General features: G+C 34.9%; 1 protein-coding gene across 1 annotated transcript; it reads right to left on the bottom strand.

Annotated features, from left to right (window-relative positions):
* Positions 1 to 13,884: 13,884 nt before the first annotated feature.
* On the bottom strand, positions 13,885 to 14,823 carry LOC119542010 (olfactory receptor 6C3). Its single transcript, XM_037846462.1, has one exon. The coding sequence runs from the start codon at positions 14,821 to 14,823 to the stop codon at positions 13,885 to 13,887; it is 939 nt and encodes a 312-aa protein (XP_037702390.1).
* Between the last annotated feature and the right edge of the window lie 9,339 nt (positions 14,824 to 24,162).

Raw genomic sequence — 24,162 nt, 5'->3', positions numbered from 1 at the left:
GGTCCTTGAAACTTGAGCTGAATCATTCTTAAGCTTCATTCAGTGGCAGGCTAAACATATAAAAAGAAAACTTCTGTTACACAGAGCAGGGTTTGGGTATTTCCACAATTCTGAAGAAACAGAGATTAAATTTCAAAGACTACCAGGAGGAGCAACAATAGTAAACACAACAGGTTCTCCATAAAATGTCCTTTGGGGTATATATTAATGGGAAGACAAACCAGAGGTAGGCTGAGCTTTCCTGCAATTCTAAAACAGCCTTGATTCATCCCAGGACTTAACTGGCTGAAAGTTAAGATTCCATGCCTCATCTTCCTAGATAAAAGTAGAAGCAAAGGAAACAAATAAACATACAAACAAAAATCATCTTGAGTTCTGGAATATACTTTATATGCAACATCTAGTATAAACTCTGAGAGACAAGAACATATGATTGAAAACTAATGAAAAATAGACAATAGAGAGGAGAACCTAAGATGGCGGCTAGGTGAGACAGGACAAAAAAAACATCTCCGTGAAAAATACTAGGAAAAAAAACAGAAGGAGACCCAGAGTACCAGTTTTAGTGATGCGCCAGTTGGATGAGGCCTCCTAGCACCACAGGGGCCGTATACTTGGTGTAACCAGGAGTCTGTGTTCTGAAATGAGTGAGTAAGCCGGCTGGAAGACCCAGAGCCGTGCTGCGGTGTGGGGAAGCTGGGGGTTGGCAACTGGAGACTAACTGGTTCTTTAAAAAAAAAAAAAAAAAAAAAAAAAAAGGGAGAAACCCAGGAGCAGCCGCAGTTGCCAGTGGTGGAAATCGTGCAGTGAAACACGACAGGAGCGAGCTGAGCCAGCCTCTCGGTGTCGGCTGTGGAGGATAGCTCACGGCAGACACCCTTGGGACCAGGGGAGTGCAGGGGAGAGCCGGAGGGAGGGAGAAGCCCCGCGGCTTGTAGCTGGATCCCCAGAGGGCTGGAGAAACTCCTGCCCGGAGCCATGCCCACGGCCCAGAGCCCCGCCAGTTGTCCTGGGGCTGGGAAGGAGGAACTGTGCGAAGAGAGGGGGTTGTGGAGATGCCCCGTCCAACCATTTTTGCATCAGGCTGAGAGCACCCCAGCATGGCAGGGCAGCCCGGGGCTTTCCTTGAGGGACAGCGCACAGTTGTGACGTAACACAGCCCTCCCTCAGCAGAGGTCCTGGAAGATCACAGCTGAGAAAGAGGGCCTGCTCAGAAAACTCAGGGACGCTGCGCCAAGTCCGGTGGTTTGTGGGTCAGCGAGAGAGAGGGTCTGGGATGGATCCGAAATGAAGGCTTAGACTCTTGTGATGGCCTTGAATCTCCAGGAACACCTGAGGGGACTGAATATTAAAACTGCCCTGCCTCCCTGCCACCCAGACACACGCCCCACATTCAGGGTGGATGGCTCTAGCAACACACCCAAACTGAGTTCAACAACTGAACCCCCACAAGAATCATTTCCCCACATACCATGGGGACAAGGTTGGGGAGAGCTGACTTGAGGAGCATAGGTGACTCACAGACACCACCTGCTGGTTAGCTAGAGAAAGTGTATGCCACCAACCTGTGTTTCTGAAAAATTAGATTGGCATTTTTTTTTAACAACTCAAAAGAACCCTATCAAGCAAAGCAAATGCCAAGAGGCCAAAAACAACAGAAAATCTCAATGCATATGCTAAAACCAGATGATATGGAGAACCCAAGTCCAAACACCCATATCAAAATATCAGAAGACACACAGTTCTTGGCTCAATTAATCAAAGAACTACAATTGAGGAATGAAAACGTGGCAAAGGATTTAAAGTACATCAAGAAGACCATGGCCCAGGATGTAAGTGACATAAAGAAGACCCTAGAAGAGCATAAAGAAGACATTGCAAGAGTAAATAAAAAAAATAGAAGATCTTATGGAAATAAAAGAAACTGTTGGCCAAATTAAAAAGATTGTGTATATTCACAATACAAGATTAGAGGAAGTTGAACAAAGACTCAAAGTCCTAGAAGTCCACAGAACAGAAAATGAAAAAACAAAAGAAAGAATGGAGAAAAAAATTAAAAAAAATCGAAATGGATCTCAGGGAAATGATAGATAAAATAAAACATCCAAACTTAAGACTCATTGGTGTCCCAGAAGGGGAAGAGAAGGGTAAAGGTCTAGAAAGAGTATTCAAAGAAATTGTTGGGGAAAACTTCCCAAACCTTCTACACAATATAAATACACAAAGCATATATGCCCAGCGAACTCCAAATAGAATAAATCCAAATAAACCCACTCCAACACATATTCTGATCAGACCCTCAAATACTGAAGAGAAGGAGCAAGTTCTGAAAGCAGCAAGAGAAAAGCAATTCACCACATACAAAGGGAACAACATAAGACTAAGTTGTGACTACTCAGCGGCCACCATGGAGGCGAGAAGGCAGTGGCATGACGTATTTAAAATTCTGAGAGAGAAAAATTTCCAACCAAGAATACTTTATCCAGCAAAACTCTCCTTCAAATTTGAGGGGGAGCTTAAATTTTTCACAGACAAACAAATGCTGAGAGACTTCGCCAATAAAAGACCTGCCCTACTCCAGATACTAAACAGAGCCCTATCGACAGAGAAACAAAGAAAGTAGAAAGAGATATAGAGAATTTTAACAGACATATATAGAGCCTTACATCCCAAATCACCAGGACACTCATTTTTCTCTAGGGATCACAGATCTTTCTCCAGAAGGGACCATAGGCTGGGACATAAAACAAGCCTCAATAAATTTAAGAAGAAAAAAGAAAATTGAATATATTCAAAGCACATACTACAACCACAATGGAATACAAATAGAAGTCAATAATTTTTTTGAATTGTAAATCCACTATTTACTTCCTACATGATATAAAATACACAAACTCTAAGGACAAATCAGTGGTTTTGAACTCAACATAAAATATGTAATTTTTGACAAGAACTATATAAAGGTGGGGGAATGGAGGAGTATAGGAACATAGTCTATGTGTCCTATAGAAGTTAAGCTGGTATCAAAGAGAAGTTAAGCTGGTATCAAAGAGAAATGGGAGAAGGGGCAATGGGGAGTTAAGAAATGAGTGTAGGGTTGCTGTTTGAGGTGAAGGGAAATTTCTAGCAATGGAGGGTGGGAAGGTGATAGCATTACAACATTCTAAATGTGATTAATCCCGCTAATGGAATGCTAGGGAGGGGGTGGAATGGGAAGATTTAGGCTGTATATATGTTTCCACAGTTGAGAAAAAAAAAAAGTCTAAATAGACAATTGAATGCCAAGGATGACCCTGGATAGGATCGGATGATGGAGGACAGGAGGCTCAAAGGGACATAGTTGAGACACAAGGAAAAGGAAATATAGAATGTAAGCTTTGTATCGTTGTTGAATCTCTTGTACTTCTTAGCTGCGCTTAATGGGATTGCATTAAAGAATGTTCTTGTTCATGGGAAGTGTATATGTGAATTATAGTGTTTGTTCAAGGATGTGTGCAGCTAGCTCTCATATGTTCAGAAGACAGAGCAATAGATGATGGATGACTCAGAGAGAGGGAGGGAGGGAGGGAGGAAGGGAGGGAAAGAAATAGCAGTGGGACAACATGTTAAAGTTTGTGGATCGGGGGTATTGGGGGGTATTGAGGGGGTCAGGGAATGCTGGAGTTCTGTGTATGGGGTTTGTATGGTTTTTGCAACTGTTCTATAACTTTGAATTTATTCCAAAATAAAATGTTAAAAAAAAATAGACAATAGAAAAAGAATCTCATTATTTTCCAGACATTGAAGCTATCAGATGTGCTGTGTTTGGAGTTGTTGCGTACCTCAAAGAATGCCAGATTCTTTTAATCCATCCCTGCTAGGGGGCGGACTTACTGTGGGTGGGACCATTTGATTGGTTTGCTTCAATTGAGATGTGACCAGCCCATTCATGGTGGGTCTTAATCCTTTACTGGAGTCCCTTAGGAGAGGATAAAAGGCAGAGACATTGTGGGGAGAGTGTAGAGAGATAGAAATGCCCCAGAGATGCTGAAACAATCCACAGTAGCTCAGAGAGAAAGCCACTGTAATCACAAGCTGAAAGCGATGAAACCTGGGAGCGAAGGAACAGCAGACACTGGCCATATGCCTTGCTATCTGACAGAAGAACCCCAGATGCCAGCAGTCTAGCTTTAGAGAAGTTATCTTCCTCTTGATGCCTTAATTTGGACATTTTTATGGCCTTAGAATTGTAACTTGTAACTTAGTAAATCCCTGGTGTATTGCATTCCAGCAGCTTTAGCAAACTGAAGGAGCAGGTAAAGACTTTAAAGTAACTATGGTTCATACTTTTAAAAAATAGCATACAACCCTATGAAGCAGACATAGAGATAGAAAAATTCACCAGAGAATTGAGATCTTTAAAAAAGAATTAACAGAAATTTCTAGAATAAGAAAAAAACACAAAATTATACTACCAGCAAGTAAGTGTTATATAGTTTTAACTGCAGATTAAGTTAGACTTGGCAGTAGGTAAGAATACAATACCTATAGAGTAAATCACAGCAAAAAATAATAGAAAGAGTAAAATACAAAAGCATACTTAAGAAACATGTGAAGTCAGTGAATGCTTTAATTTAGATATATCTGGAGGTGCTAAATCAGAAGAAAATAGGGAAGAAGAAATAGTGGACTGGTAATGACTGAGATTTTTGAGAATTGAAAAAAAATTATTTAAACATACTTAAAATATTCTCTGAAAAAAAAGCAGAATAAATACAAAATAAACTACATTTAAGCACATTGTTATAAAATTGAAACAATGTAAATGAAAATTAACATTTTTAAAAGCAGCTGTGCTAGTGTTGAGGATGGTAAATATTCTGCCTATAAATGAGCAATAATAAAACTGATAGCTAAAACCAAGATAATTTAAGGAAACAAAAACAATGGAATGCCATCTTTCTTTTATCACAGAAGTTGTGAGTTTACAGAATAATCCTGCATAAAATACAGGATTGCTATATACCACCTTATTATTAACTATTAACACCTTGCATTTATGTGGTACATTTGTTACAACTGATGAAAGCACATTTATAATTGCACTATTAGCTATAGTCCATGGTTTAATTTACAGTTCTCTGTTTGAGTTGCGCAGTTTCATGGCTTTTTTCTTTAAATTTCATTCTAGTACCATATGTACAATCTTAAAATTCCTCATTTAACCAAATTCAAAAATATGGTTCAATGCTGTTAATTACATTCGCAATATCATGCTACCATTACCACCATCTATTACCAAAATGTTTCCATTATACCAAATAGAAACTTTGCATATTTTAAGCCTTAAATGTCTATTATCTATCCTGCCCCATCTTCTGGTAACTTGTATTCTAGATTCTGACTCTGGGAATTTGATTATTCTAGTTGTTTCTATCAGTGAGATCATACAATATTGCCGTTTTGTATCTGGCTCATTGATTCAAAATTTCTTCAAGGTCCATCCATGTTGTCACATCTATTAGATCTTCATTCCTTTTTAGGAAAGGCTAATATTCCATTGTGTGCATATTCCAACTTTTATTTATCCATTAGTTGGTTGATGGATACTTGGGTTGTTTCCATCTTTTGACAACTGGAAATAATGCTGCTATGAACTTTGGTGCACAAAAATCTGTTTCCCTACTTTCAATCATTTTGGACATATACCTAGAAGTGTGATTGCTGGGTCTTACAGTAATTCTATATTTAACTTTCTGAGGAGCTGCCAAATTGTCTTCCACATTTTACGTTCCCACAAGTAGTGAATGAGTTTTCCTATTTCTCCTCCCCATAACTTGCAATTTTCATTTTTTTAAATAGTAGTCATTCTACTGGGTGTTAAATGTTATCTTGTTGTTTTGATTTGCATTTTCCTAATAGTTAAAGCACCTTTTCATGTGCTTTTTTGGCCATTTGTATCTCTTCTATGGAGGAACATCTATTCAAGTATTTTGCTGATTTTTAATTGGGTTTTTTGTCTTCTTGCTGTTGCATTGAAGGATTTCTTTATATGCTATGGATAGTAAATCCTTTTTGGATATGTAGTTCTCAAATATTTTCTCCCATTTTATAGGCTGTTGATTTACTTTAATGATAGAGTCCTTTGACACACAAAAGCTTTTAATTTTGATGAGGTCCCATTTATCCATTTTTTTTGTGGTTGTTGTCTTTTCCCCTTGTCAAAAATCAGTTGCCCATGTGAGGGTGGATTTCTGAGATTTCAATTTGATTGCATTTATCTATATGTCTGTCTTCATGATAACACAGTGCTGTTCTGAATATTGTGCCTTTAGTAATAAGTTTTACGATCAGGAAGCATGAGTACACCAACTTGGTTCTTCTTTATCAAGATGGTTTTGGCTGTTTGGGGCCCCTTACCCTTCCACATAAATCTGATCATTGGTGTTTCCATCTCTGCAAGGAAGGTTGTTGAAATTTTTTATTGGGATTCCATTGAAATTGTAAATCACTATGTGTAGGTTAAATATATTTATGTGTAGATTAAAAATATTTAATCTTCCAAACCATGAACACAGAATGTCCTTCCATATTTTTAGGTCTTTGATTAATCATCAATATTATGTTGCTTTTAGCCTACAAGTCCTTTACACCTTTGGTTAGATTTATTCCTAGGTATTTGATTCTTTTAGTTGCTTCTATAAATGAATTTTTTTCTTGATTTCCTTTTGATGTTTAGAACTAGTACTGATTTTTGAGTGTTGATCTTTTGCTCCATCATTTTGCTGAATTTATTTATCTCTGGGAGCTTTGTTGTGGATTTTGGGGGAATTTTTCATATATAGCATCATATCATCTAGGAAAATTTTACTACTTCCTTTCCAATTGGGATGCCTTTTATTTCTTTTTCTTGCTTAATGCTCTGGCAAAAACTTCTAGTGCAGTATTGAAAAACAGTGGTGTGAGTTTTCTTACCTTGCTCCTGATTTAGAAGGAAAGCTTTCAGCCTTTCACAATCAAGTATGCTGTCAGCTGAGGGCTTTTTAGGTGTGCCCTTTGTCACATTGTGTAAGTTTCCTTCTCTTCCTAGTTCTCTCTGTTTTTATCAGGCATGAGTGCTGGATTTTTTCAAATATATTTTGTGTGTCAATTGAGATGATTATGTGTTTTTATATCTTTATTCTGTTAATGTGGTACAATATATTAATTGATTTTCTTATTGAATGAGCCTTACACTCCAGGGATGAATCCCAACTGGTGAGGAAGTGTAATTTTTTCAATGTGCTGTTGGACTTGGTTTGCTGCTATTTTGTTAAGGATTTTTGCATTCATATTCACAACAGATATTGTTCTAGTTTTCTTTTCTTGTGGTATCTTTATCTGGCTTTGGTATAAGGGTGATATTGGCCTTGTAGAACAAATTAGGGAGCATTCAGTCCTCTCCATTTTTTTGAAGCATTTGATCTGGTTTGACAATAATTCCTCTGACAATATTTGGTAAAATTCCTCTGTATAGCCCCTGATACCGGACTCTTCTTTTTTGGTAGGTTTTTGATTACTGATTCAATCTCTTTACTAATTGTTAATTAATTGCAATCTTCTATTTCTTCTTGAATCTCTGTAGATAGTTTGTGTGTTTCCAGAATATGCTCATTTCATCTAGGGTATCAAATTTGTTGGTATACGTTGTTCATAGCATCCTCTATTAGTCCGTTTTTTCAGTGTGGTTTGTAGTAATGTTAACCTTTTTATTTCTGATTTTTGTCATTTGTATCTTCTTTTATTTTGTCATTATAGCTAAAGATTTGTCAATTTTATTGATCTTTTCAGAGAACCAAACTTTGGATTTGTTGGTTCTCTCTATTATTTTTTATTCTCTATTTCAGTTGTCCCCACTCTAGTCTTTCGCTATTTCCTTCTTTTGCTTGTTTTGAATTTAATTTACTCTTCATTCTCTAGTTCTTCCAGTTTTGAGGTTAGGTCTCTGAATTCACTTTGCTTCTTTTTTAATGTAAGCATTTGGAGCTACTACTGTCCCTCTAAGCACTGCCCTTGCTTTATCCCATTAATTTTAGTATATTGTATTTTGATTTTCATTTACCTCAAAATATTTATGTATTTCCCTTGTGATTTGACATTTTCACTTTTTATCATTTATTTTCTTTCTGCTTCTAATCCTGACTCATTCAATTGTCTTGTCTTCAAGTTCATGGATTCTTTCTCTTGCCAGCTCCAATCTGCTGTTGAATCCCTGCTGGGAATTTTTTCATTTCAGTTGTGGTCCTAACTCCAGTAGTTCTGTTTGGTTTCATTTTTAAAATTTCTATCTCTTCATTGAGACTCTCATATTATTCATTCATTGTTTTCCTGATATTCTTTAATTCTTTCTCTCTATTTTTCTACATTTCCTTGAGCACACTGGAGATCTATTTTGTTTTCAAGTCATTTTCTAGTATGTCAATAATCTGGTCTTCTTTATTGGTGTTTTCTTGTTTTTTACCTCCTTACTCTGGATGTACCATCATTCCCCTTTTCTTTGTCCCATAACATTTTGTTGCACACTATACATTTTAATATTTTACAATGTCAATTCTAGTTTATTCCCTGAGATACCTGTTTCTTGAGCTTGTAACTAGCTAGTGATATGATGGAGATTTTCTTGAGTGTCATCCCCTCTATGAGCCGTGTCCACCCAATGTAAATGCAAAGTGCAAGGTCCTCCCTTTCTTTCTAGGCCTGTGTCTTGTCCTGGGCTTGTGCTTGCTAGTAGCTTTGGAAGTCCCCTACTTAGTAGGAGTTTGAATGCCCCTCTATTTCCCAGAATATATATATGTACTTCCTCTCCAGGATGTTCCACTGCCTGTAAGCCATTGCCCCAGATCATCCACCTCAATTGTTTTCTTATACTGCTTTTGTTTTCTCAAGCTGCTTTTGCCTAGAGGGCAAATTCTGGAAGGGAAGGCAGACTAGAGAACAATTCCCTGAGTCAGTCTTTCCCAGACAGAACAAGGCCAGGAATCCCTAGAGGAAGCACCAGCTGGCTCTAATCTGCCCTGGAGAGGGTGAGGGTGAGGCCAGGAAGGGGGCCAGGAAGGAAGCCAGGAGCTTCTTCCAAGGTTCCCCAAATCTGGACCTTCTTGACCATCATAGCAAATGTGGCCCCTCAATTGTCCTCCACTGTCTTTAATTCTCTTCCATCCCTTTTTTTGTGGGGTTATGGGGGAGATTGGAACCATGTTTGCCCTAATGCATAGGCCCCCAGTGATACAAAGTTGCTAATCAAAAGCCATGATCAGTGATTGGCCAGTCCCCACCCCGAATCTTGGGGAAGTGGATTTTTATATCCCCTTCTGGTATCAGCAAGTTATACCACAGGCTAGACCCCACTACTACCTTCTGCAAGAGTGGGGATTGGGTGCTGCAGCTGCCCCATAGAAAGAGCAATTTACTGACATTTACCATATTTAACTGTCTCTTCCTCCTGCTCTTCCCTGGGTGCTGTATGTGATCTACTGGACTCTGAAGTTTTGAAATAATGATTCAGACAATTCTTGCCTGTTTAATAGTTGTTCTGGTAGAGGGACTAATTCCTCAAGCTTCTTATTTGGTCATCTTCCCACAATCCTCTTGGAATACAATCTTTGAAGCTCTAAAATATAACTTCAAAGCAAGACTTTCAGACCCAGAGAAAATAGTATTCAAATATGTAGTCAAAATAAGATGGTTTCAGACTCCTTCTCATACACACACACACACACACACACACACACACACACTGACATTGTCACCAGAATCTGCCCTTAAAGCAATACCAGAGGGGTTTCTTTATACAGAAGAAAAAATATAAAAGATAGAAACAGAAATTCAAGAATTAATGAAGACATTAAAAGTTACATAATGGCAAATATATTTATTTCACCAATAACAATTTGTTTCATGAATAATGATGATATCTTGTGATGTTTAATACATGAAACATTAAAAGGCAGATTAAAATTAAAAAGATTGGGAGGTATAAATGGATTTAAAGTGATCTAATTTCTGCCATTATCATGGATATGGTAAAATAATTTGTATACAATTGTAAAATCTTTAAAAAAAAAATATGGTTTAATCAGTAGGATAAGCAATACAAGGTTAGCAATAGAATGTAAATTAATAATTAGAGAAAAATAAAACTATTAAATATTTGATAAATCCAAATTAAGAAATGTGAGGAAAAGGGACATAAAAAAAAAACAAAGAAAACAATTGTTAAATTTATTGTAAGATGATTGATAAAAGTCCAAATACATCAAAATTTACATAAAGTGAAAAAAGTTTAAAGCAAAAATTTTAAAGACTAAAAGTCTCAGATTGAAAAATACACAAATGAAACTATGTTGCTTTCAAGTATCACAAGTTAAAATGAGAACATGGGAAACTGAAAATAAATGTAAATGAAAGGTATGTATTATGCATATTTTAACCAAAAGAATGCTGTCGTGGCTAGATTAATGTCAGTATAGAATTTAAGGCAGAAGATACTACTAAAGGTAAAGCAGGACTCTTTAAATTGTAAATCTATCAGGAAGATACAACATTTTCAAAATGTGTATGAACACAATAACTTGGCCTCAAGATAAATAAAACAAATATTTACAAAATCAAAAGGAGAGTGACAAGATTTAACACATAATTCTCAATGGCTGATAGAATATGTGAACAAAATTAAGGACATTGAAATTCTGAAAACATGATTAACAAAATGGATCTCTCTCTATATGCATATACATGTAATATTATATAAATAAACATAAATTTTCTCCACAAAATGCTGACACACAATGCACATTTTATTTTCAAGGAAACATGCCATATTTACTAAAATTACGTATATCCTGCATCATTAACCAAGGGTCAAAAATTTCAAACAACTGATATAATTCCTACCACAGAAATATTAAGTTGAAAATCAATATTAGTTCTAAATAGCAAGAAGTTCAAAGGAAAACATATCCAAGCAAGTTCCAGTAACTGTAAGTTTCTTGGTGTCTGATAAAAATCTATTTTTTGTATTGTTGGTTACCTGTGTGTGTTTTCTTTTCATAACCCAGTGAGTTACACATTTATTCTATAAGCAGTTTTCTTGGAGAAGAATTTAGCAGTTCCCAATCCAAAACTCTGAAGTGGAGAAGTTTCAATCCCTGAGAGAGTACCACACTATTTTCAGTGAGAGTTTTTGCTATGTGTATAATGAATCTTTTGGTATCTACAAAATAATATAACAGATAATAATCAGCCTTGACCTTGCCAGTAATTTTGCTGAGTGCTCTACGTTTATTAGCTCATCAAATGCTCACAACTCTTTAAGGAAAATAATGCCCAAGAAATCAACTTCCTCAAGGACACAGGATTTATTCTAACAGCAAAGGTTCTTATCACAATGTATTTCACCCTGCTGAGGTAAGACGTCCACATGATCAGAGGGAAACAAATATGGTAATGGTCAGTTCATCCATATTTATTCTGTATTGAGTAATAAGTTACTTTGGTCTGTATCCAAATACACGGAGGAAATAAACTATTTCAACATATCAATTAGCACTGTGCAGTTATTGCTGTTAAAATCTATTTTATTCAAATATTCCATTGGCAACTTGAGCCATGGGTGCTTGCCAGGGAGATTGCATCTGCCTGTCCAGGAAGGCAGTTTCCAAGCTCCCAGAACCAGAGAAGGCCGTGGACTTGAGACAAAATCTCAGCCTTTCATGCAATAGACTTCTCTGGTACAGGTGTTACATTAGAATAATGTTTCTTAATTTCAAAAATTACTTTCTATATGTTTTTATAATTATACTTTATTATTTAAATTAGGAGGTTAATGTTTCAAAAGGTCACACTGCCTATTTTTCTTGTGTTCTTACTGATGGAAATTTGAAAGTCAAGCAAAAACACTCAAAAATTCAATCCATAGTTCTCTACTCATTTTACCAGAGAAAAATATGATATTTATTACTTATAATTTGTTAAACAATCATAGTTATGAATCCACCAAATTAAAACTTAATATTTGGGTGGAACTCCAAATCATATTATGGATAATAAGTTTCATTTTTCTTTTTTGGCTAGAGTTGCACAGACAAATACTCTATGCAAGAAAAAGAATTTCATTTACTGAGCTTGCTCAGAATTGCACCTTTTTCTGGCATGCCAGTGCAGTTGATAAACATAAAATCTAGCCATGTGTGATGGCATTGATCAAGACATTTTAAAAATGGCAAAATTATTACCATGTATGTAATAGAAGTAGGGAAAGACATAATTATGTTTATATATTTAGTACTGTGCCTGACATTCTTGTGTAATAACTACATGTTTGCTGTTAGTGATATATCTACTATTGTAAGGCTTTATATTAGTATAATTTTTTTCTTTATCTCTGTCATGCCTGTAATACTGGTATAAGAAATAGAAACTAATTATCTTCTTTATTGATATTATGATTTGTTAATTATGAATGATTTTGACAAGCCTATTGTTGCTTATAATCTGAATATATTCACCTGTCTATACAATGTATTCTTCACCAAGATAGCATAGCACTTGTGAAACTGCATTGTGGTCACCCTTTTATATTTTTCTCTCACTATATATGCATGAGGGAAAGAACCATTCTTTAATGTTTCTAAATCATCTCCTTAATACACACTCAAATTTGTGAATAAATAGTTGAAAGGTATATGTGCAATATTTTAAAACTATTTAAACCACAGGTGTTAGGCTTTAAGGTATCACCAAGATCCCTACGGATTTTGAGTTCCACAGAGCTATGTCACCATGTTAATTTCTTGTATTGAAATGTATTGTTTTCTAGATCTTGGCAGCAGAGAAATGGACATGTAAAGACTAAATATTCTTTGAAATATACTAAAAATTTATATTACAGGGTGACTTTTCATTATTTTACACATATTTCAATCTCTTTTTTTTTTTTTTACATTTCGCTTTGTACGTTAAAGCAGGAGTCTGCAAATTTAACTAGGAAGTGTGTAAAAGGTTTTAATCAACAGAATTTGAGAGAACAATAAAGAAAATAAGCATTAGAATTTGAAATTTTTCCTTAGTTTAGTTGTTAATTTTTTATCATAAGCCATTAGATTCATTATCATATCTGTGTTCAAATAATCAAAATAATCAGCACATTCTAAAGTGATGTTTGTATTTTGCAATGAGGAACTTCCTTAATTTACAGAGAAAATAAAAGTGGCATGTGTTTTAGTTTGAGCACATTTATTTTGAACATTATAGAAAATACATAAACACTTTCTAAAAAGTGATACAGAATATGGAAAACTATAAAATTAGTTAAAAACATGATCAATATTTGTCTTTTGTAGACTAAACTACACACACTATAAAGATCTACATTTAAAGTAGAATGCAGTAGTACATATTACTACTAGGAACTGATTTTAATTAATGATGGTATAAATAATGGAAATTCTATAGTGTTATTTAAAACATTATCAATACTCATTTTGAATATGCACAATACATACACAAAGCTTAAAACCTGAAGTACAAGGCAATAAACATGTCTCATCTGTGGTCTGAATTAAGAAACAGAATCACAATCATTTTGTTTCATTTTAGCATTGACTATGTCTTAAAGAAACACATATAATATTCATAAAATTCTGTAGGAGAAAGAAACTTTACTAAACTTTTAAATAAGTCAATGAAGACAGCATTAGTAATGTGAGTGTGGAAGTAGAAGGAAGAGATTGGGAAAATATCAAATTGACTGCAATGTGGCAAATAAAGAAAATATATAAAAACAAGCCTATGAGTAAATGTACTTAGAAATTTCAAGTTTTAGTTAATTGCTCTTTACAGTGTCCTTTATATTTCCCCCCAAATATTTCATTTACTTGCAGAAAATACTACTTTATGGACCATGTCCTTGAAGGCTTGTTTTACTTGCTGGTTCCTGAGGGTGTAAATGAAGGGGTTCAGCATGGGAGCCACAGAAGTGTTGAGAACAGCTACTCCTTTTGTCAAGGATGCCTTTTCTTTTGCAGAGGGATTAGCATACATGAATATGCAGCTTCCATAAGAGATGGAGATAACAATCATGTGAGAGGAACAAGTGGAGAAAGCCTTTTTCCTCTGACTGGCAGATGGGAGTCTCAAAATGGTCCTGACAATGTACATATAGGACAGTATCACTAAGGCCAAAGTGAACATCAAAGCAACCAAAGCAAAATAAAAACCAATTACTTCTAGGAACCAGGTATCAGAGCAAGATAGCTGTAAGAGGGGGAAATAGTCACATGCAAAGTGATCAATAACGTTGGAAGCACAGTAATCCAGCTGTAGGAGAAGCATAAGGGGTGGGAAAATGGTCAGAAACCCTCCCAGCCAAGCACAGAGCACAAGCAGGATGCAGACTTTCTCGTTAATGATGGTTGTATAATGAAGGGGCTTGCAGATGGCAACGTAGCGGTCGTAGGACATGGCCGTCAGAATGTAAAATTCAGTAACCCCCAGGAAGATAAAGAAAAAGAGTTGGGCTGCACAATTGTTAAAGGAAATGGTCTTATCTCTGGTGATAAGTGACCCCAGAAATCTAGGAATACAGACAGTTGTAAATGATATTTCTAAGAAGGAGAAGTTCCGGAGGAAGAAATACATGGGTGTCTGTAGGTGGGAGTCCACCAAGGTTAGGATGATGATGGTCAGGTTCCCAGTAATGCTTAATACATAAGTGATAAATAAAAAGAGGAAAATCACAATCTGAAGACCAGGATCATCAGAAAGGCCTAAGAGGACAAACTCGGTGATCACTGTGTGGTTGTTCATTTCTCTCTCTCTCTTTTTTGTCTTCTTTAAAGATATTTAAAATATTAAAGGGAAGAGAAGAAAGATATAATTCAAGATAGGCATCCTCATCATCAATATAGTTCTAAAATATCTATATCATTAATGCCACTTTTATTTTCTATTTAATATCTTGCAGGCGTTATGTTTCAGTACATATTGGTAAGTCCTTTTTTGGTTCTTCTAATTTAAATCTAGCAGGAGAAGTTAGGAAATCTTCATTTAATAACTTATATTGTTGAGAGATGGTGAATAAAATCATAATACCATGTCCAATTTATGCAAAATATTACTGTTTTTGAAACAGTCATAGGAAATGCATATTTTTTCATTCATATGTTTATTAGGTCATACTACCTCCTCAAAACACAAATGGATTATCTTAATGCCATTGAAAGATAAAAGTGAGACTTAGAAGACTGAAATAACAACTCATTATTATTTCTATGGTGAGAGAACTCAAGATAAATGATACACATATTTTTTTATTTTTAGCACTAACAGGGGTCTAGGTTGACAAGAAATATAAAAACAATATATATAATATATAATTACTATAAGATAGTATAAGGAACTTAATTATTTAAAAATAGGAAACATATTCACTCACTTATTGCTTTGTCTTCTTATTCCATCAAAATCTTTAATGTTCAGCATTTCATACAGATTGCTAGAAATGCATACATATATATATATATACATATGTGTGTGTGTGTTTTTAATTTTGAACTGAGACAAGAGATTTGACGTATTAACTATTTTCCATTTTGCACTGAAGCACAAATTGGATAAGTGGCTATTTGTCTGAGATCTTAGCAACTCTTTGTCAGCCAAATTGCAGCCCAGTGCATTTTCCATGTGAATATCCACTTTCTTGTGATATTACACTTGTGGAAAAATGGTTTATTTCCTTGTAATTCTGTTCCACATTTATCTTTTACATGAGGCCACACATCCATCAGGATATTCCAAAAAAGTATAGATATAAGTTCTCCCATTTGTCCTAACCTACTCAATTAGTTCCCAGATTTTAAACACTATGCTGGATTATTATTCTCTAGATTCTGTCTACTAAAGTCCTGACATTTGTCTCCAGAATTTAGATACTCAAATTCCTGCTGTGAAAGATAGAATGTAAAATCATCGTGCCCCTGCCAAAAACTAGTGAAGTTCACACTAATCAAATTTGATTTAATTTTTTCTCTAATTTATGATGATTCAAGGGAAAAATTTCAAGAAATAAAAATGAAATATCAGAAACTTTCAGAAGCTGTGGAAATATACCACACTCCCAGTCAGTAGTGTAGATTTAGAAGTTCAAGAACAAAACAACTAATATTTAAATAGAGAACTAAGATATGACAACACTATATATATATATATATATATTTTTTTTTGTTCTCAAATTTCCCAAGCCATGCTTGTGTTAACCTCAGCAGAGACTGTGCAGTTAACTCCTGGGAACAAGGCAAGACAAAGTCCAGGCCACATCTCTGTGATATTTAGATCATGTGGGATTTCTGGGAAGTGTCCTTGGATTTCTCAGTAACCTGCTAACTCCTCTCTACAGTGGACCTCCCTTGAGAAAACTTATGATCATCTTTGTTATCCCACAGAGAACCTAAAATGATGACTTCCACATAATATTTGCTTCCATTAATAATCATAATCACTTAATATTTCGTGCTTAATATTTCATGAGAAAAATAATTACAAAATCTACTTTCTTACAAAAGTAGAACTCATCATCTAATTTATATTTACATATTTTCATTAGAAATATACAAATTTTCTACATATGCTTTTTCTGCTGTTTTATGATCCTTATGCTTTGTTAGGTGCTGGGTCATCAAAAAGTAAAAAGTTATTTCATAATTCTAAGTTAACTCACAATTATTATAATGCACAGATTGCACTCACAATTTTTTAAATGCTATCATAAAGTTAATTTATTTAATCCTCTTTATCAGTAGAAATATTTAATTGCAGTGTCAATTTTGCCCATATGCCCTTTACCTTGTCCTTTAAATTTGTTCATCATTTTTAAAATTCTAATGAGAAATACCACCAAACATTGAACATTTATTTACTTGAAATTCTGCTTAGTAGGATTGTTGTTCTTTATTTTTTGTTTTCCAAATATTTTAGCAATAAACATGTATATAATATGAAATCAGATAATAACAAACTTTAAATTTAGTATGTAATTATGTAAACATGCACATATTAATCAATAAAATTCCTTAACATAAATTATTATATATTGTTAATCATAAAATAAATGGGTATTTCATTTATATACTTATATAATGAAATTATAAAATCATGCACCTAAATCATAACTGAGATGCAAGTGGTTTGGGAATTACTGAATGGAAGAGAGCAATCAGAAGAGAATGGAGAAAATCAGAGAAAAATGTGGGTGTAACCCAAATCCGTGACATTATACGTATAATGCCTGTTATATTTAATACCCAATATTTTGGAAGATATGGCAATGTGTCATAGGATATATCATTACTATACTCTTGCCCACTTCATTCTCAAAGATCAGTTTTGCAGCAATAATGAAAAAAAAAGATATTCTGCTTTACCACAAAAGCCCAATTAATGAGCAGCAAGAGACTCCATCATTATCCATGGAATGCAAATGTGTAGCAAGGCCTCATTAATCACACTTCTTAAGTAAACACCATGCATCATCTTGCTTATTGTCTTAGCTATCTATGAATAACAAACCCAAAGTTTGGTGGCGTAAAACAATAGTGATTTATTATTTCCCCTGATTTGGGTGGGTTGACTGAGAACCCATTTGGGAAGCATCAGTTCTCCTTCACCCGGCTTCTCTCTCCAAATGATTCCTCATTCTCCCTGGACTCCCAACAAAAGACTCTCTCTCCAGATGGGTTGTCTAGATCTTCTTATAGCATGAGAGGAGATGACTAAAGTAAGAGTTACAAATGAACAATCCCTAATAACTCAGAGTTTATTAAGTTTCTGTTTGCATGGCACCAGCTTATGACTCTTTGACCAAATAAGTCATTATATGACATTATACGACATGTTGACCAAATAAGTCAACATTCTCTTGAATGAATGTAGAGAGGTGTTGTCCACTGGAGAGCATCAGTTTGCCCTTGCTCCGATATTCCACTTTCTTCCCAAATGTGAATTACAACCACTCCTCCTATTCTGTTTTCTTTAGTCTTTTAGTCTTTGTTTTTGTTGTTGTTGTTTGTTTGTTTTGTTTTGTTTTTTGCTTTTTGTTTGTTTGCTTTTTTGGTCAAAGAAATCTATCTTGTCTCTTCACAGACTTTCCCATAGATTAGATTTTCTTGATTTCATCCTCATTGTTTAACTTAACATTTTCCTCTGTCCTCATGGATAATTGTTATTTAGATTTAGAAACTTAACCCAATTTTAGTTTCAGTTTCTTGATTGTTGTTCAAGGCTACTCCAGAAATGAAATATTATAACTCCAACAAGAGGTGCATGTTTAATTTACAATTTTGATCCTAGCATCCACTGGTTATCGATGGCTGTATCCATTAATTCATTAGTTATAACCATTCAAATGGCTATATTCTAAATCTATCATTTCTTCCTCATTGATTAGTTGGAAGAGTTTTCATTTTTAAAAGTATTATTGAATAAGAACAGATAAGCTATTGTGGGTAAATTTAGCATTCTGGGAATGCCCAGGAATGACTATGGTCTGTTAATTTCTGATGGTTACAGTAGGAACAAGTTCACAGAAATGTTGCTATAGTAGGTTACTTTCTTGGGGTAGAGTAGGAATATGTTGAAAGTAAAGTAGTTAGCTTAGGTTAGTTGTGTTTTTCTTACTCCCTTTGTTCTAGTTTGCTAATGCTGTGGAATGCAAAACACCAGAGAAGGATTGGCTTTTATAAAAAGGGGGTTTATTTGGCTACACAGTTACAGTCTTCAGGCCATGAAGTGTCCAAGGTAACACATCAGTAATCGGGTACCTTCACTGGAGGATGGCCAATGGTGTCCAGAAAACCTCCGTTAGCTGGGAAGGCACGTGGCTGGTGTCTGCTCCAAAGCTCTGGTTTCAAAATGGCTTTCTCCCAGGACGTTCCCCTCTAGCAAGCTTGCTCCTCTTCAAAATGTCACTCACAGCTGCACTCCGTTACTTCTCTCTGAGTCAGCTCATTTATATGGTTCCACTGATCAAGGCCCACCCTGAATGGGCGGGGCCATGCCTCTATGGGAGTATCTCACCAAAGTCATCACCCACAGCTGGGTGGGGCGTATTCCAAAGAGACACTCAAAGAAATCTAATCGAAACTGATAACATCTGCCCACACAAGATTACATCAAAGATAATGGCCTTTGGGGGACACAATACATTCAAACTGGCACACCCTTGTTATGGTCTCTTTGAAATGTTCTTCTATTGCATGGCTTTTTTTTTAATTTTTTTTAATGTTTTTTATGTTTCACACAAGTTGATTTACAAAAAAAGTTATTAAAAAAAAAAGGGAAAAAATACGCAGATCCCCCTTGAGGAGCTGGTGGAGAATGCAGGGGTATTGACCTGCCCCCACTTCGATGGTTGCTAACATGCTCACAGACATAGGGGACTCGTGGTTTGATGAACTGAGCCCTCTACCACAGATTTTGCCCTTGAGAAGACTGTTGCTGCAAAGGAGAGGCTAGGCCTACCTATAATTGTGCCTAAGAGCCTCCTCCCAAATGCCTCGTTGTTGCTCAGATGTGGCCCTCTCTCTCTAGCTAAGCCAACTTGGCAGGTGAAATCACTGCCCTCCTCCCTACATGGGATCTGACACCCAGGGGAGTGAATCTCCCTGGCAACGTGGAATATGACTCCCAGGGAGGAATGTAGACCCGGTATCGTGGGATGGAGAACTTCTTCTTGACCAAAAGGGGGATGTGAATGGAAATGAAATAAGCTTCAGTGGCAGAGAGATTCCAAAAGGAGCTGAGAGGTCACTCTAGTGGGCACTCTCACACACAATATGGACAACACTTTTTAGGTTCTAATGAACTGGGGTAGCTGGTGGTAGATACCTGAAACTATCAAACTACAACCCAGAACCCATGAATCTTGAAGACAATTGTATAAAAATGTAGCTTATCAGGGGTGACAATGGGATTGGGAAAGCCATAAGGACCACACTCCCCTTTGTCTAGTTTATGGATGGATGAGTAGAAAAATAGGAGAAGGAAACAAACAAACAAACAGACAAAGGCACCCAGTGTTCTTTTTTACTTTAATTGCTCTTTTTCACTTTAATTATTATTTTTGTCATTTTTGTGTGTGTGGTAATGAAGGTGTCAGGGATTGATTTTGGTGATGAATGTACAACTATGTAATGGTACTGTGAACAATCGAATGTACAATTTGTTTTGTTTGACTGTGTGGTATGTGAATATATCCCAATAAAATGAATATTTAAAAAAAAACTATTAAAAAAAAAAACCTCTAGTACAATGTTGAATATAAGGGGTAAGATCTGATATATATGTATATATAAGGGGGTACACAGTTGGTCTTTCACCATTATGAAGATATGAGTGAGGTTTTTAATAGATTCTCTTTATTTGTTTGAAGACATTCTTTTTATTTCTAGTTTGCTAAGAGCTTCTAATTATAATTTAGTCAAATGCTTTTTTCTGTACCTCTTGAAGTGATTGTGTGTATTTTCTCTTTTAATCTGTTAACATGGTGAATTACATGGATTTGGGGATATTAAATCAATCTTACATTCCTAGGATTAAAAAAAAAAATAATAAAAATAAAAGTATTATTGAGGTATAATTTACACACCATACAATTCACCCACTTAGTGTGTACATTTCACTGGGTTTAAGTATATTCACAGATCTATGAAACCATTGCCATGGTAAATTTTGAAACATTTTTGTCACCTCAAGAAGAAAACCCAGTAATCTTCAGCTATCACTTCCCGTCCCTCTGTGACCACTCCCATGCTCTAAACAACCACTAAGATATTTTCCATCTTTACAGATTTCCTTATTTAGGACTTTCGTATTAGTGGAATCAGATAATATACGGTGTGTGTGAGTGACTTCTTTCTGTTAGTATAATGTTTACAAGCTTTATCCATGTTGTATCATGCATCAATACTTCATTCCATTTTATTGTTGAATAATATTCAGTTGTATGGATGTACCACATTTTGTCTATCCATTCATCATTTGATGGGCATTTGGGTTGTTTCCACCTTTTGGATATTATAAATAATGTGGCTTAAACATTCAAATACAAGTTTTTAGGTTGGAATATGCTTTCATTTCTCTTGGGTGTATTCCCAGGAGAGCAATGGCTGTGTCATATGGTAACCCTAGGTTTAATCATTTGAGGAACTGCCAGACTGTATTCCAAAGTGGCTGGACCATTTTACTTTCCTATCAGCAGTGCATGAAGGTTTCCATTTCTCCAAATCCTTTCCAAAACATGTTGTTATCTGCCTTTTTTTTTAAGCCACCCTAGTGGGTGTGAATTGATATCTCACTGTTTTGATTTCCATTACTCTGATTTTCAGCATCTTCTCATATGCTTATTGGCCATTTTGTATCTCATCTTGGGAGAAAGGTTTATAGATCCTTTGCCCATTTCTTCTGCTTTTCTGTCTTCCTCCTATGCCCATTTAAAAAATTGGATTATTGGATTATTTTTATTTTTAAGTTATGAGTTATTTGAATAATCCAAATATAAGCCCCTCATCAAATATATTATTTGCAAAAAAATCCCATTCTGTGGATTGTCTTTTTACTCTCTTGATGGTGTGATTTGAAGCACAAATTTTCAAATTTGGATAAATTCCCATTTATATATGTTTTCTTTGTTTGCTTTTATTTTGTGTCTTGTCTAAAAATCATTTGCTAAGGACTTGAACAGATATTTTCATACCAATGTTTATAGTGGCATTACTCACAATTGTCAAAAGATGGAAGCAACCCAGTTGTCCATCAACAACAGATGAATGGATAAACAAAATATCATAAATACATTCAATGGAATATTATTCAGTCATAAAAAAGGAATGTAGTTCTGATACATGCTGCAACATGGATGAACTTTGAAAACATCATGTTGGGTGAAATAAGCCAGACATAAATGACAAATATTGTATTATCTCATTTATATGAAATAATTAGAATATGCAAATTCATAGTCAGAAGTAGAATACAGTACCAGTACAGGGATCAAGGTAGGGAATGGGAGTTAATGCCCAATTGATACAGAGATTCTGTTTGGGGTGATAGAAAAGATTTGATATTAGATGGTGGCGATGGTAGCACAACATTGTGAACACCACTAAATTTTATATTTGAAAAAGATTAAACTGGGAAATTTTAAGTTCTACGTATGTTACCAGAATAAAAATTTAAACAAACCCATATAACCATACAACACAAATAGTGGCCATAATGTAAATAATAGAGTATAGTTAATAGCATAGTTGAAATAATATGGTTTAACCAATTGTGATAAAGTTACTGTACTAATAATAGGAAAACTTCACATGAGGAGAGGTGTATGGGAACTCTACTTTCTACACAATTTTTTCTGTAAACCTAAAACAGCTGTAATAACAATAATGGAGAAAAAAAGAATCCTTTTCTAAATCTAATGTTATGAAGATTAACTGTTGTGCTTTCTTCAATGAATTTTACATAGTTTTTATTCTTATATTTAGCTCTTTGGTACATTTTGATTTAATTTTGGTATATGGTATGAGATAAGAGTCCACTTTCATTATTTGTATATGGCTACCCAGTTATCACAGTCACATTGTTGAAAAGACATTATTTCATCATTGAATGGTCTTGGAACCCTTGTCAAAAATCAATTGACCACAGACATATTTTTATTTCTGGACTCTCAATTCCTTACCATTGACCTATATATCTATCTTTGTTCCAGAACCACACTGTCTGGATTAACATTGCTTTGTAGTAAGTTTTTCAATTGGGAATTGTGGGTCTTCCTAGTTTACTCTTCTTTTGGGGATGGCTATGGGTATTCTGGGGCCCTTGTAATTCCACATAAATTGTAGAATTAGTGGAAAGAAGTCAACTGGGATTCTGATAGGAATTGTATTGAATTTGTAGGTCAGTTTGGAAGGTATTACTATGTTAATATTGTTATGTCTTCTGATACAAGAACAAGGAATATTTTCCCATTTATTTAAATCTTTTAGAAATTTCCTTCTTCAATGCTCTGTAGTTTTCAGGTATAAATATTGCACTTCTTCCATTAAATTTAGCCTTAAGAATTCTTAGGACTATATTATTAAACACTGAGAGTGAAATTTTTTCTTAAATTCAAGTTCAGATTATTTATTGTGAGTGTATAGAAATACAAATGATATGTGTATATTGATCATGTATCCTGTAAACTTCCTGAATTAATTTATTATTTCTAATAGTTTTTAGTGTATTTCTCAGTATTTTCTGTATACAAAACAATGCTATCTGCAGACAGAGATAGTTGTAATTCTTCCTTCTCAATTTGGATGCCTTTTATTTATTTTTCATGCATAATTACCATGGTTAGACCTCCAGTACTATGCTGAATAGAAGTTGTGAGAGCCAGCATCCTTGCCTAGCTTCTGATCTTAGGGAGAAAGCATATAATCTTGCTCCATTAATTATGATGTTAGCTGTGAATTTTTGGCAGATAGCTCTTATCAAGTTGAGGAAGTTCCTTTCTATTCCTAGTTTGTTGAAAATATTTATCATAAGAGAGCATTGGATTTTTTCAAATGCTTTTTCTGCTTTGAGTTAACCATATGATTTTTTTAGTCTGTTGATACATATTTTGCAATAACTGATGTTCTGATGTTAAACTAACCTCCCATCTTTGGAATTTTCTATGGTATATAATTTTTTCTACAAGTTGCTGGATTTAGTTTGCTAGTATTTTGTTGAGCATCTTTGCATTTATATTCATAAGAGATTTTCATCTCTAATTTTCAATTTTTGTGATATTTTTGTCTGGTTTGGGTAATACTGGCCTCATAGAATGTTCCCTCCTCTTCTAATTTTTGGAAGAGTTTGTGGAGAACTGATATTAATTCTGCTTTCAGTATTTGGTAGAATTCAGTGATAAAGATTTCTGGGCCTGGGCTTTTCATGTGGATAGTTTTGTTTTTGTTTTTTGTTTTCCTATTTCTGATTTAATCTCTTCACTTGCCTTAGGTATCTTAAAACTATTTCTTCTTGAGTCAGTTTCAAGTGTTTGTTTTAGTAGTAATTTGTTCATTTCTTCTAAAGTTTGTAAATTTTTGGTGTCATAGTATTCCC

The sequence above is a fragment of the Choloepus didactylus genome, chromosome 8, assembly GCF_015220235.1.
Source record: "Choloepus didactylus isolate mChoDid1 chromosome 8, mChoDid1.pri, whole genome shotgun sequence".
Taxonomy (NCBI): domain Eukaryota; kingdom Metazoa; phylum Chordata; class Mammalia; order Pilosa; family Megalonychidae; genus Choloepus; species Choloepus didactylus.
Note: the sequence above shows the minus strand (reverse complement) of the source record. Positions and strands in the feature narration are given on the sequence as shown.